The 15,654-nt window shown below is 45.8% G+C and overlaps 1 protein-coding gene across 1 annotated transcript in view; it reads right to left on the minus strand.

Moving 5' to 3' along the window:
• Window positions 1–202: 202 nt before the first annotated feature.
• The window catches only part of rab27b (RAB27B, member RAS oncogene family), a 42,745-nt gene continuing 27,293 nt past the window's right edge, over window positions 203–15,654 (minus strand). The window contains exons 4-7 of the mRNA XM_038988794.1: window positions 11,128–11,213; window positions 8,229–8,332; window positions 2,469–2,592; window positions 203–706 (exon numbers count right to left, since the gene is read on the minus strand). Of these exons, the coding sequence (XP_038844722.1) occupies window positions 520–706; window positions 2,469–2,592; window positions 8,229–8,332; window positions 11,128–11,213 (501 nt within the window). The 3' untranslated portion in view covers window positions 203–519. The remainder of the gene's footprint in view (window positions 707–2,468; window positions 2,593–8,228; window positions 8,333–11,127; window positions 11,214–15,654) is intronic.

Below are 15,654 nucleotides of genomic sequence, written 5' to 3' on the forward strand. Positions count from 1 at the left end.
ACCCTATTCATATAGTGCATTACTTCTGACTAGTAATGCACTATATTTATTTCACCTTTATTTAACCTTTAACTAGGCAAGTCAGTTAAGAAAAAAATCGTATTTTACAACGACGGCCAAACCCTAACCCGGACGACGCTGGGCCAATTGTGCGCCGCCCTATGGGACTCCCAATCACGGCCGGTTGCGATACAGTCCGGAATCGAACCAGGGTGTCTGTAATGACGCCTCTAGTGCTGAGATGCAGTGCCTTAGACCGCTGCGCCACTCGGGAGCCCTGTAATAAGGTACAGGGTGACATTTGAGACACAACACAGGACAGGACAGGAGAGACATATAGTCAGGCACAGCACAGTACACACAGGCCATGCAAGGCCAGAACTACAGCGCCATTGCAATGTGGCTGCTTGAACTGCCCCTCACACATCATGATGCTGCTGCACTTCTGTGTCTGGCCACCAGAGGGGGTGCTAGAGCACCAATCAGAGTAGGGAGAAGGGGACGTGGGAGGGGCCAAGTCTAACATGCACACTTCTTCTGGTCAGGCGCAGCGTCCTCCAGCTTGGTTGCTCCTCCCCCGTTTGCGGGCTCGGCGGTGGGTTTGTCGACACACTGCTCCATCCTCTTCATGACCAGGTCTAGTAGAGTGAGGACCGCCTTGTCCACCTCAGACCCCGTCGCTGCCGACGTCTCAAAGTACGGGATCCTACAGGTGACATACAGAACCCACATCAGACAGGACCACACCAACTCCCACATCAGACAGGACCACACCAACTCCCACATCAGACAGGACCACGCCAACACCCACATCAGTCAGGACCACACCAGACAGGACCACACCAACACCCACATCAGACAGGACCACATCAACACCCACATCAGACAGGACCACACCAACACCCACATCAGACAGGACCACATCAACACCCACATCAGACAGGACTACACCAACACCCACATCAGACAGGACCACACCAACACCCACATCAGACAGGACCACACCAACACCCACATCAGACAAGATCAAACAAACACCCACATCAGACAGGACCACATCAACACCCACATCAGACAGGATCACACCAACATTGAGAAGAGATCCACCAGGTATTATTTTATGTTAATGAACCACAAACTCTCTGCTAGTACAGCTCTGAATGACAAGCCCAGCACTCAGACATGACAGAGGCGGCATCGACTGCGTCCCAAATGACACCCTATTACATAGTTAGTACATTACTTTAGACCAGAGCCCTATGGCACCCTATTCCCTATATAGTGCACTACTTTAGACCAGAGCCCTATGGAACCCTATTCCCTATATAGTTCACTACTTTAGCATGTCTTGGGGGTATGATATACAATGCTAACCTCCCCTGTTATTGTATTGGTGAGAGGTTAGCATGTCTTGGGGGTATGATATAAAATGCTAACCTCCCCTGTTATTGTAATGGTGAGAGGTTAGCATGTCTTGAGGGTATGATATAAAATGCTAACCTCCCATTTTATTGTAATGGTGAGAGGTTAGCATGTCTTGGGGGTATGATATAAAATGCTACACTCTCCTGTTATTGTATTGGTGAGAGGTTAGCATGTCTTGAGGGTATGATATAAAATGCTAACATCCCCTGTTATTGTAATGGTGAGAGGTTAGCATGTCTTGGGGGTATGATATAAAATGCTACACTCCCCTGTTATTGTAATGGTGAGAGGTTAGCATGTCTTGGGGGTATGATATAAAATGCTAACCTCCCCTGTTATTGTAATGGTGAGAGGTTAGCATGTCTTGAGGGTATGATATAAAATGCTAACCTCCACTGTTATTGTATTGGTGAGAGGTTAGCATGTCTTGGGGGTATGATATAAAATGCTAACCTCCCCTGTTATTGTAATGGTGAGAGGTTAGCATGTCTTGAGGGTATGATATTTGTGCTATTCATTCAGGATTGTCGGTAACCATGGTAGCATCCACGTTAATGTAGAAGTGTTTAGAAACATATTCTATTCACATTTACATTAAAAGTGGCTTAAAAATTAGACAATACATTATTTACTATTCATTTCTATTTGGCACAAAATAATCTGTAACAAAACCAAAACAAACAGCAAATGAATCCAACAAGTTTGTCAAGTCTCTAGCTTGATGTAGTCATTGAGTGGTAGGAATATGGGAGCAAATACTAAACTTTTCACTACTTTAATACAGTGCATTTGTCCCCATGCTTTTGGTCCCCTAAAATGGAAGGACTATGTACAAACAGTGCTGTAACTTCTAAACGGTTCACCCGATATGGAGGAAAATACCCTCAAATTAAAGCTGACAGTCTGCACTTTAACCTCATAGTCATTGTATCATTTCAAAGTGCTGGAGTACAGAGCCAAAATAACTAAACACGTGTCACTGTCCCTCTACTTTTGGAGCTCACTGTCTGTGTAGATGACGGGGGTAACTCTCTCCTACTCACCCGTACTTGTCGGCTAGTTCCTTAGCCTGCTCCTCCTGCACCTCTCTCTGGTCCGCCAGGTCTGCCTTGTTGCCCACCAACACCATGTCTGGGTTCTCACAGTACGCATTGGCCTGCAGCTGGCCTGAGGACAACATGGCACCGTTAACATTGTGGACAAAAAAAATCACTAAGCACCCTTTTTCTGCCTCCCAGTCGCTCCTTTTCCTTTGGTGTCCATCTCTTTGGGACATGTGAAGCGCTGTGGGCCCTCATACTCATTCTATAGTTGACCTTTTAGTCACCTTTTCTACTTCCTGTGCTCTCCCTAAATCTAAAGCCAGGATGATTTATGTAACTTTTATTTGACAGGAAGACATACTGAGACCAAGGTCTCTTTTACAAATGCGCCCTGTATAATACAATATCAAACACACATTAAACACTATATACACTGTATATATGAACATGTGGTCCATCTGAGACATTCTAATGATGGAACATGTAGTCCATCTGAGACATTCTAATGATGGAACATGTAGTCCATCTGAGACATTCTAATGATGGAACATGTAGTCCATCTGATACATTCTAATGATGGAACATGTGGTCCATCTGAAACATCTAATGATGTAACATGTAGTCCATCTGAGACATTCTAATGATGGAACATGTAGTCCATCTGAGACATTCTAATGATGGAACATGTAGTCCATCTGAGACATTCTAATGATGGAACATGTAGTCCATCTGAGACATTCTAATGATGGAACATGTAGTCCATCTGAGACATTCTAATGATGGAACATGTAGTCCATCTGAGACATTCTAATGATGGAACATGTAGTCCATCTGAGACATTCTAATGATGGAACATGTAGTCCATCTGAGACATTCTAATGATGGAACATGTAGTCCATCTGAGACATTCTAATGATGGAACATGTAGTCCATCTGAGACATTCTAATGATGGAACATGTAGTCCATCTGATACATTCTAATGATGGAACATGTGGTCCATCTGAAACATCTAATGATGGAACATGTAGTCCATCTGAGACATTCTAATGATGGAACATGTAGTCCATCTGAGACATTCTAATGATGGAACATGTAGTCCATCTGAGACATTCTAATGATGGAACATGTAGTCCATCTGAGACATTCTAATGATGGAACATGTAGTCCATCTGAGACATTCTAATGATGGAACATGTAGTCCATCTGAGACATTCTAATGATGGAACATGTAGTCCATCTGAGACATTCTAATGATGGAACATGTAGTCCATCTGAGACATTCTAATGATGGAACATGTAGTCCATCTGAGACATTCTAATGATGGAACATGTAGTCCATCTGAGACATTCTAATGATGGAACATGTAGTCCATCTGAGACATTCTAATGATGGAACATGTAGTCCATCTGAGACATTCTAATGATGGAACATGTAGTCCATCTGAGACATTCTAATGATGGAACATGTTGTCCATCTGAGACATTATTTAGAGAGTTTAAATGCAACATGTATTTTGTTTTAGCCCATATTAATCACACGTTTTAAATCAGCTAGGGATTCCTGCATAGCTGTAGTTTTGACACAGCCAGATCAACAGTCAGATTAACAGTCAGATCAACAGTCAGGGCAACAGTCAGATCAACAGTCAGATCAACAGCCAGATCAACAGTCAGATCAACAGTCAGATCAACAGCCAGATACACAGTCAGATCAACAGCCAGATCAACAGCCAGATCAACAGTCAGATCAACATCCAGATCAACAGTCAGATCAACAGCCAGATCAACAGTCAGATCAACAGCCAGATCCATAGTCAGATCCACAGTCAGATCAACAGCCAGATCAACAGCCAGATCAACAGTCAGATCAACAGCCAGATCCATAGTCAGATCCACAGTCAGATCAACAGCCAGATCAACAGCCAGATCAACAGTCAGATCAACAGTCAGATCAACAGCCAGATCAACAGTCAGATCAACAGCCAGATCAACAGTCAGATCAACAGCCAGATCAACAGCCAGATCAACAGTCAGATCAACATCCAGATCAACAGTCAGATCAACAGTCAGATCAGCATCCAGATCAACATCCAGATCAACAGTCAGATCAACAGCCAGATCAACAGTCAGATCAACAGCCAGATCAACAGCCAGATCAACAGTCAGATCAACAGCCAGATACACAGTCAGATCAACAGTCAGATCAACAGTCAGGGCAATATCATACATAATACAGAACAGGTCCCAAAATGGACCCCTGTGGTACACCTTTATGTACATCAAGAAATTCAGACTTAACCCCATCAATCACGACGGCCTGAGTTCTGTCACTAAGATAATCATGAAACCAAGAACAGGCGTCAGAGCTCAGACCTATCGAGGACAACGTATTCTATAAAATAACACGATCAACAGTATCAAAAAGCTTTTGACAGGTCCACTAACAAAGCAACACATTTCATTTTAGCATCTAAAGCATTGACAATATCATTAACAACTAACGTGGTTGCTGTGATAGTGCTATGGCCAGGTCTAAACCCTGATTGGATGGCCTAAACCCTGATTGGATGGCCAGGCCTAAATCCTGATTGGTTTACATTCCATCAGTGTGATTAGAATACAGAATGCCACAGCTGAATACTACTACCCTGATGAAGGCAGCTTGCTGTCAAAACGTTGGCTAATTAATACAAGTATTGTATCAGATTAATACAGGGTGAGCATCACTTCTTTTGAAGTGTTTTGAACCACTGGACTGGGCCTCGCTAATGCTGGACTGGGCCTCGCTAATGCTGGACTGGGCCTCGCTAATGCAGGACTGGGCCTCGCTAATGCTGGACTGGGCCTCGCTAACTCAGGTATGGGCCTCGCTAGCTCAAGTATGGGCCTCGCTAACTCTGGACTGGGCCTTGCTAACTCAGGTCTGGGTCTCGCTAACTCTGGTCTGGGCCTCGCTAACTCTGGTCTGGGCCTCGCTAACTCAGGTCTGGGCCTCGCTAACTCAGGTCTGGGCCTCGCTAACTCAGGTCTGGGCCTCGTTAACTCAGGTCTGGGTCTCGCTAACTCAGGTCTGGGCATGCTAACTCAGGTCTGGGCCTTGCTAACTCAGGTCTGGGCCTCGCTAACTCAGGTCTGGGCCTCGTTAACTCAGGTCTGGGCCTCGCTAACTCTGGTCTGGGCCTCGCTAACTCAGGTCTGGGCCTCGCTAACTCAGGTCTGGGCCTCGCTAACTCAGGTCTGGGCCTCGCTAACTCTGGACTGGGCCTCGCTAACTCTGGACTGGGCCTCGTTAACTCAGGACTGGGCCTCGCTAACTCAGGTCTGGGCCTCGCTAACTCAGGTCTGGGCCTCGCTAACTCAGGTCTGGGCCTCGCTAACTCAGGTCTGGGCCTCGCTAAATCTGGACTGGGCCTCGCTAACTCAGGTCTGGGCCTCGCTAAATTAGGACTGGGCCTCGCTAACTCAGGTCTGGGCCTCGTTAACTCAGGTCTGGGCCTCGTTAACTCAGGTCTGGGCCTCGCTAACTCAGGTCTGGGCCTCGCTAACTCAGGTCTGGGCCTCGTTAACTCTGGTCTGGGCCTCGTTAACTCAGGTCTGGGCCTCGTTAACTCAGGTCTGGGCCTCGCTAACTCAGGTCTGGGCCTCGCTAACTCAGGTCTGGGCCTCGCTAACTCTGGACTGGGCCTCGCTAACTCAGGTCTGGGCCTCGCTAACTCAGGTCTGGGCCTCGCTAACTCAGGTCTGGGCCTCGCTAACTCAGGTCTGGGCCTCGCTAACTCTGGTCTGGGCCTCGCTAACTCAGGTCTGGGCCTCGCTAACTCAGGTCTGGGCCTCGCTAACTCTGGACTGGGCCTCGCTAAATTAGGACTGGGCCTCGCTAACTCTGGACTGGGCCTCGCTAACTCTGGACTGGGCCTCGCTAAATCTGGACTGGGCCTCGTTAACTCAGGTCTGGGCCTCGCTAACTCTGGACTGGGCCTCGCTAACTCTGGACTGGGCCTCGCTAAATTAGGACTGGGCCTCGCTAAATCTGGACTGGGCCTCGTTAACCCAGGTCTGGGCCTCGCTAACTCAGGTCTGGGCCTCGCTAAATTAGGACTGGGCCTCGCTAACTCTGGACTGGGCCTCGCTAACTCTGGACTGGGCCTCGCTAAATTAGGACTGGGCCTCGCTAAATCTGGACTGGGCCTCGTTAACTCAGGTCTGGGCCTCGCTAACTCTGGACTGGGCCTCGCTAACTCTGGACTGGGCCTCGCTAACTCTGGACTGGGCCTCGCTAACTCTGGACTGGGCCTCGCTAAATCTGGACTGGGCCTCGTTAACCCAGGTCTGGGCCTCGTTAACCCAGGTCTGGGCCTCGCTAACTCAGGTCTGGGCCTCGCTAACTCTGGACTGGGCCTCGCTAACTCTGGACTGGGCCTCGTTAACTCAGGTCTAGGCCTCGCTAACTCTGGACTGGGCCTCGCTAACTCAGGTCTGGGTCTCGCTAACTCTGGTCTGGGCCTCGCTAACTCAGGTCTGGGCCTCGCTAACTCTGGACTGGGCCTCGTTAACTCAGGTCTGGGCCTCGCTAACTCAGGTCTGGGCCTCGCTAACTCAGGTCTGGGCCTCGCTAACTCAGGTCTGGGCCTCGCTAACTCTGGTCTGGGCCTCGCTAACTCTGGTCTGGGCCTCGCTAACTCTGGTCTGGGCCTCGCTAACTCAGGTCTGGGCCTCGCTAACTCAGGACTGGGCCTCGCTAAATTAGGACTGGGCCTCGCTAAATCTGGACTGGGCCTCGTTAACTCAGGTCTGGGCCTCGCTAACTCTGGACTGGGCCTCGCTAACTCTGGACTGGGCCTCGCTAACTCAGGTCTGGGCCTCGCTAACTCTGGACTGGGCCTCGCTAACTCAGGACTGGGCCTCGCTAACTCAGGTCTGGGCCTCGCTAACTCTGGACTGGGCCTCGCTAAATTAGGTCTGGGCCTCGCTAACTCAGGTCTGGGCCTCGCTAACTCTGGACTGGGCCTCGCTAACTCAGGTCTGGGCCTCGCTAACTCTGGACTGGGCCTCGCTAACTCTGGACTGGGCCTCGCTAACTCTGGACTGGGCCTCGCTAAATTAGGACTGGGCCTCGCTAAACCTGGACTGGGCCTCGTTAACCCAGGTCTGCATTTTCCTTTCTCCAGAAAACAGTTTACTACTAACCTTTGCCTACTTCCTGTGCCCTCCCTCCAGGCCTAGCTCTAAGGATGATTACAGTATTGATTGATATTGATCCACTGAGGACCTGTCTGGTCTTTCAATACTGCCTTAATTAAACTGTCTTCCTTTCAAATGCCAGGACATCATTGTCAATAAGAATTTGTTATTAACTGACTGGTTAAATAAAGGTAAGGGCAAAAACGTATTTCTATTCAATTGAATAAATGAATTGACTGGAACCCCAACCCTGGCCTGGCCATGTTCTGTACAATTCAGGTTGAAGCATGCTGGTGTTTAGAAGAGATGTGTCTTGTAAAGTGGTCTTGTGTAGCTCAGTTGCTAGAGCACTTGTGCTTGCATTGCCAATGGTCATGGGTTTGATTTCCACTGGGGCCACCCATAAGAAAAATGTATCCACATATAAGTTGCTTTGGATAAATGTGTCTGCAAAATGGCATATAATATCTCAAGTGCTGTGTGTGTGTGTGTGTGTGTGTGTGTGTGTGTGTGTGTGTGTGTGTGTGTGTGTGTGTGTGTGTGTGTGTGTGTGTGTGTGCACCTAGACCACAACGTACTCATCCAGTTGCGGACATTGAGAAAGCTCTGTTGGCTGGTGAGGTCAAACATGAGCAGGAAGCCCATGGCATCTCTGAAGAATGCTGTGGTCAGACTCCTGAACCTGGAGGGAGACAACAACAGAATCATCTCTGAAGAATGCTGTGGTCAGACTCCTGAACCTGGAGGGGAGACAACAACAGAATCATCTCTGAAGAATGCTGTGGTCAGACTCCTGAACCTGGAGGGAGACAACAACAGAATCATCTCTGAAGAATGCTGTGGTCAGACTCCTGAACCTGGAGGGAGACAACAACAGAATCATCTCTGAAGAATGCTGTGGTCAGACTCCTGAACCTGGAGGGGAGACAACAACAGAATCATCTCTGAAGAATGCTGTGGTCAGACTCCTGAACCTGGAGGGGAGACAACAACAGAATCATCTCTGAAGAATGCTGTGGTCAGACTCCTGAACCTGGAGGGGAGACAACAACAGAATCATCTCTGAAGAATGCTGTGGTCAGACTCCTGAACCTGGAGGGGAGACAACAACAGAATCATCTCTGAAGAATGCTGTGGTCAGACTCCTGAACCTGGAGGGAGACAACAACAGAATCATCTCTGAAGAATGCTGTGGTCAGACTCCTGAACCTGGAGGGGAGACAACAACAGAATCATCTCTGAAGAATGCTGTGGTCAGACTCCTGAACCTGGAGGGGAGACAACAACAGAATCATCTCTGAAGAATGCTGTGGTCAGACTCCTGAACCTGGAGGGAGACAACAACAGAATCATCTCTGAAGAATGCTGTGGTCAGACTCCTGAACCTGGAGGGAGACAACAACAGAATCATCTCTGAAGAATGCTGTGGTCAGACTCCTGAACCTGGAGGGAGACAACAACAGAATCATCTCTGAAGAATGCTGTGGTCAGACTCCTGAACCTGGAGGGAGACAACAACAGAATCATCTCTGAAGAATGCTGTGGTCAGACTCCTGAACCTGGAGGGAGAAAACAACAGAATCATCTCTGAAGAATGCTGTGGTCAGACTCCTGAACCTGGAGGGAGACAACAACAGAATCATCTCTGAAGAATGCTGTGGTCAGACTCCTGAACATGGAGGGAGACAACAACAGAATTTTACAAATGGCGTTCCAATTTAGAACTGGGATGTTGACACAGTTTTGCCCCAGGTCTCCAGTTTTGCCCCAGGTCTCCAGTTTTACCCCAGGTCTCCAGTTTTACCCCAGGTCTCCAGTTTTACCCCAGGTCTCCAGTTTTACCCCAGGTCTCCAGTTTTACCCCAGGTCTCCAGTTTTGCCCCAGGTCTCCAGTTTTGCCCCAGGTATCCAGTTTTGCCACAGGTCTCCAGTTTTACCCCAGGTCTCCAGTTTTGCCCCAGGTCTCCAGTTTTGCCCCAGTTCTCCAGTTTTGCCCCAGGTCTCCAGTTTAAAATACCACTATTTTAACCAGGTTTGTTAGTTAGGGCTTGGGAAACGTGGGACACCAATCAACCCGAGGACTGGCTTAGAGAAGGTTTGAGAATGGGGATGGCGACAGTTCAATGGGTTTCTGTACAGCTCTTTGTGACATCAGCTGATGTAAGAAGGGCTTTATAAATACATTTGATTGATTGATTGATTGATTGATTGATGGCAACATCAAGAGTTGTGGTTTCGATTCCCACATGTGTCACATATACTGAATATATCTCTGTCAATGGTGACAGTTCCGTAATTTAGCGTCTAATAAATCACCAAGATTGCCAGTGGAGCTTCCAGCTTGCAAAGTGATTCAAGGCACAAATTCGCTATGATCTTTCAATTTAGAGAATTGCAATCTCATTCTGGCATAGAGAAGGCCCGGTCAGAAATTAAATGAGCTGAAGTGTGTGTGTTTGTGTGTGTGTGTGTGTGTTCGTGTGTAACATACACATGACATAATACATACGGATGAGTCATCAAACTATGAGTCAAAGCTTGATAAATGGACTGGCAGCCTTGAAACAACCGCTGCCTTCCAGTGTGTTTATCTCTGATAGCAGAACACTTCTTGTATGCGTTCCAAATGGCACACTATTCCCTATATAGTGCACTCTCGTACGTAGCGAGGTGTCTGACCCGCTAGTGTAACAGTTTAGCTTCTGTCCCTCTAATCGCCCCTACCTGGGCTCGAACCAGGGACCCTCTGCACACATCCACAACAGTCACCCACATAGCATTGTTACCCATCGCTCCACAAAAGCTGCGGCCCTTGCAGAGCAAGGGGAACAACTACTTCAAGGTCTCAGAGCGAGTGACGTCACTGATTGAACCGCTATTAGCGCGCACCACCGCTAACTAGCGTCACACCGGTTACACTAGCAACACAGACAGATGCTGTGAAGACGCAGTGAAGATGCCTCATTGTTAAGGCTTGTTCAGATGCTGTGAAGACGCCTCATTGTTAAAGCTTGTTAAGATGCTGTGAAGACGCCTCATTGTTAAAGCTTGTTAAGATGCTGTGAAGACGCCTCATTGTTAAAGCTTGTTAAGATGCTGTGAAGACGCCTCAATGTTAAGTCTTGTTAAGACGCTGTGAAGACGCCTCATTGTTAAGGCTTGTTCAGATGCTGTGAAGGCACCTCATTGTTAAGCCTTGTTAAGACGCTGTGAAGACGCCTCATTGTTAAGTCTTGTTAAGGCCTTGCAGAACTACATCAACCACAAGGTAAGGGGGAGTGATACCTTGAGATATAGAGTAGGTAAACAAAACATCAAGCTACAGAACTGAATGGCAGCAGTGGTTTGTCAATGACTTCCTGCTAAGCAAAGCTTAGGTAAGATAGGGTAGTCATAGGAATACCTATCTTTATAATGCATTATAGGCACATTTGTAACACTTTATGAGCTACATGTAAATGCATTAGAATGCAGTACCTCTCCTGTCCAGCCGTATCCCAGAGCTGGAGGTGAACTTTAAAGGTCTTCCCTGTGGTTCCATTGGGGCCCGACGCTGTGTACACCTGAAACACACACGGACACATACAGGGTGAGAAACACACCGACGCACACAGGGTGAGAAACACACCGACACACACAGGGTGAGAAACACACCCGAACCATACAGGGTGAGAAACACACACCCGACACACACCGACACACATAGGGTGAGAAACACACCGACATACAGGGTGAGAAACACACCCGAACCATACAGGGTGAGAAACACACCCGAACCATACAGGGTGAGAAACACACCCGAACCATACAGGGTGAGAAACACACCCGAACCATACAGGGTGAGAAACACACCGACACACACAGGGTGAGAAACACACCCGAACCATACAGGGTGAGAAACACACCCGAACCATACAGGGTGAGAAACACACCCGAACCATACAGGGTGAGAAACACACCCGAACCACACAAGGTGAGAAACACACATCCAACACACACAGGGTGAGAAACCCACCGACACACAAATCTACAGATCTATGTTAGCTAAGTCACTACATCTACAGATCTACGTTAGCTAAGTCACTAAATGTACAGCGCTAAGCTACTCAGGCGCCTAGCTTTGTAAACAGAAAGGAAACAAACTGTGTTTAGACATCCCACTGGTACTGTTATCAACAATGGTACAACAGAGACTTTACTATAAGAAAACAGTAACATCCTGGGGAAGAAATTATTTTGCTGCAGAATCCAAAGAAAATACTGTAACAAATCCAACATGAACAGATAAACAGACATGAACAGATACAAACCAACATGAACAGATAAACAGACATGAACAGATACAAAGCAACATGAACAGATAAACAGACATGAACAGATACAAACAGACATGAACAGATACAACAGACATGAACAGATAAACAGACATGAACAGATAAACAGACATGAACAGATACAAACAGACATGAACAGATACAACAGACATGAACAGATACAACAGACATGAACAGATACAACAGACATGAACAGATACAACAGACATGAACAGATAAACAGACATGAACAGATACAAACAGACATGAACAGATACAAACAGACATGAACAGATACAACAGACATGAACAGATACAACAGTATCGTTATCGGCTTTTTTAATTCTCCAATAATCGGTATCGGCGTTGAAAAATCATAATCGGTCGACCTCTAATTATAACCCATATGCTGTGGTTTGTGTCTGTCTGCAGGAGATGCATCATCAAGTCATCACTGAGGTACTGTATGCAAAAGCATGCAGCGTCATTATCCACTTTGCTTCTGCGTCACAGGATTACATCTCATTGATGGTCCTACTGGTTGATCTATAACAGATTACATCTCATTGATGGTCCTACTGGTTGATCTATAACAGGATTACATCTCATTGATGGTCCTACTGGTTGATCTATAACAGGATTACATCTCATTGATGGTCTTACTGGTTGATCTATAACAGGATTACATCTCATTGATGGTCCTACTGGTTGATCTATAACAGGATTACATCTCATTGATGGTCCTACTGGTTGATCTATAACAGGATTACATCTCATTGATGGTCCTACTGGTTGATCTATAACAGATTACATCTCATTGATGATCCTACTGGTTTATCTATAACAGGATTACATCTCATTGATGGTCCTACTGGTTGATCTATAACAGGATTACATCTCATTGATGGTCCTACTGGTTTATCTATAACAGGATTACATCTCATTGATGGTCCTACTGGTTGATCTATAACAGGATTACATCTCATTGATGGTCCTACTGGTTGATCTATAACAGGATTACATCTCATTGATGGTCCTACTGGTTGATCTATAACAGGATTACATCTCATTGATGGTCCTACTGGTTGATCTATAACAGGATTACATCTCATTGATGGTCCTACTGGTTGATCTATAACAGGATTACATCTCATTGATGGTCCTACTGGTTGATCTATAACAGGATTACATCTCATTGATGGTCCTACTGGTTGATCTATAACAGGATTACATCTCATTGATGGTCCTACTGGTTGATCTATAACAGGATTACATCTCATTGATGGTCCTACTGGTTGATCTATAACAGGATTACATCTCATTGATGGTCTTACTGGTTGATCTATAACAGGATTACATCTCATTGATGGTCCTACTGGTTGATCTATAACAGGATTACATCTCATTGATGGTCCTACTGGTTGATCTATAACAGGATTACATCTCATTGATGGTCCTACTGGTTGATCTATAACAGATTACATCTCATTGATGGTCCTACTGGTTGATCTATAACAGGATTACATCTCATTGATGGTCCTACTGGTTGATCTATAACAGATTACATCTCATTGATGGTCCTACTGGTTGATCTATGACAGGATTACATCTCATTGATCCAGAGGTTTATCCTCTCCCATTAACTCAACAATACAGCTATCCTTCCTCTCCTCTTCCCTGGCCATCTCTAAACAGCCCAGTAACTCAGTTTAACACGGATGAAGATAAGAGAAAGCGACTGGCTGTAAACCGATTCTCCACGCTCCACCCTCCCTGTCATGGATTTAAAGAGCGACTGCCCCAAAACAGCAACTTCTCGTTTTGAAAAAGGCATTGATATGTTAGAAACATTTCTTATACTGTCGAAATTGACTATAAAGTGTATATAGGACAATTCTAGTCATGAAGTCAGTCTCGTCCAAAACTGAGATTTGTGAGATAGGAAAAAATGTTATGTAATGTAATGAAGGGTAACGTAATGAAGGGTACCGTAACGTAATGAAAGGTACCGTAACGTAATGAAGGGTACCGTAACGTAATGAAAGGTACCGTAACGTAATGAAGGGTACCGTAACGTAATGAAGGGTACCGTAACGTAATGAAAGGTACCGTAACGTAATGAAGGGTACCGTAACGTAATGAAGGGTAACGTAATGAAGGGTACCTTAACGTAATGAAGGGTAACGTAATGAAGGGTACCGTAACGTAATGAAGGGTACCGTAACGTAATGAAAGGTACCGTAACGTAATGAAGGGTACCGTAACGTAATGAAAGGTACCGTAACGTAATGAAGAGTACCGTAACGTAATGAAAGGTACCGTAACGTAATGAAGGGTACCGTAACGTAATGAAAGGTACCGTAACGTAATGAAGGGTACCTTAACGTAATGAAGGGTAACGTAATGAAGGGTAACGTAATGAAGGGTACCGTAATGAAAGGTACCGTAACGTAATGAAGAGTAACGTAATGAAGGGTACCGTAACGTAATGAAGGGTAACGTAATGAAGGGTACCGTAACGTAATGAAGGGTAACGTAATGAAAGGTACCGTAACGTAATGAAGGGTAACGTAATGAAGGGTACCGTAACGTAATGAAGGGTAACGTAATGAAAGGTACCGTAACGTAATGAAGGGTACCGTAACGTAATGAAGGGTAACGTAATGAAGGGTACCTTAACGTAATGAAGGGTAACGTAATGAAAGGTACCGTAACGTAATGAAGGGTAACGTAACGTAGTGAAGAGTGCCGTAACGTAATGAAGGGTAACATAACGTAATGAAAGGAACCGTAACGTAATGAAGGGTAACGTAATGAAGGGTAACGTGATGAAAGGTACCGTAACGTAATGAAGGGTACTGTAACGTAATGAAGGGTAACGTAATGAAGGGTACCGTAACGTAATGAAGGATACCGTAACGTAATGAAGAGTGCCGTAACGTAATGAAGGGTAACATAACGTAATGAAAGGTACCGTAACGTAATGAAGGGTACCGTAACGTAATGAAGGGTACCGTAACGTAATGAAAGGAACCGTAACGTAATGAAAGGAACCGTAACGTAATGAAGTGTAACGTAATGAAGGGTAACGTAATGAAGTGTAACGTAACGAAAGGTACCGTAACGTAACGAAAGGTACCGTAACGTAATGAAAGGTACCGTAACGTAATGAAGTGTAACGTAATGAAGTGTAACGTAATGAAGAGTAACGTAACGAAAGGTACCGTAACGTAATGAAGGGTACCGTAACGTAATGAAAGGTACCGTAACGTAATGAAGGGTACCGTAACGTAATGAAGGGTAACGTAATGAAGGGTACCTTAACGTAATGAAGGGTAACGTAATGAAGGGTACCGTAACGTAATGAAGGGTACCGTAACGTAATGAAAGGTACCGTAACGTAATGAAGGGTAACGTAACGTAGTGAAGAGTGCCGTAACGTAATGAAGGGTAACATAACGTAATGAAAGGAACCGTAACGTAATGAAGGGTAACGTAATGAAGGGTAACGTGATGAAAGGTACCGTAACGTAATGAAGGGTACTGTAACGTAATGAAGGGTAACGTAATGAAGGGTACCGTAACGTAATGAAGGATACCGTAACGTAATGAAGAGTGCCGTAACGTAATGAAGGGTAACATAACGTAATGAAAGGTACCGTAACGTAATGAAGGGTACCGTAACGTAATG

Source organism: Salvelinus namaycush, chromosome 3 (genome assembly GCF_016432855.1).
Source record: "Salvelinus namaycush isolate Seneca chromosome 3, SaNama_1.0, whole genome shotgun sequence".
Taxonomy (NCBI): domain Eukaryota; kingdom Metazoa; phylum Chordata; class Actinopteri; order Salmoniformes; family Salmonidae; genus Salvelinus; species Salvelinus namaycush.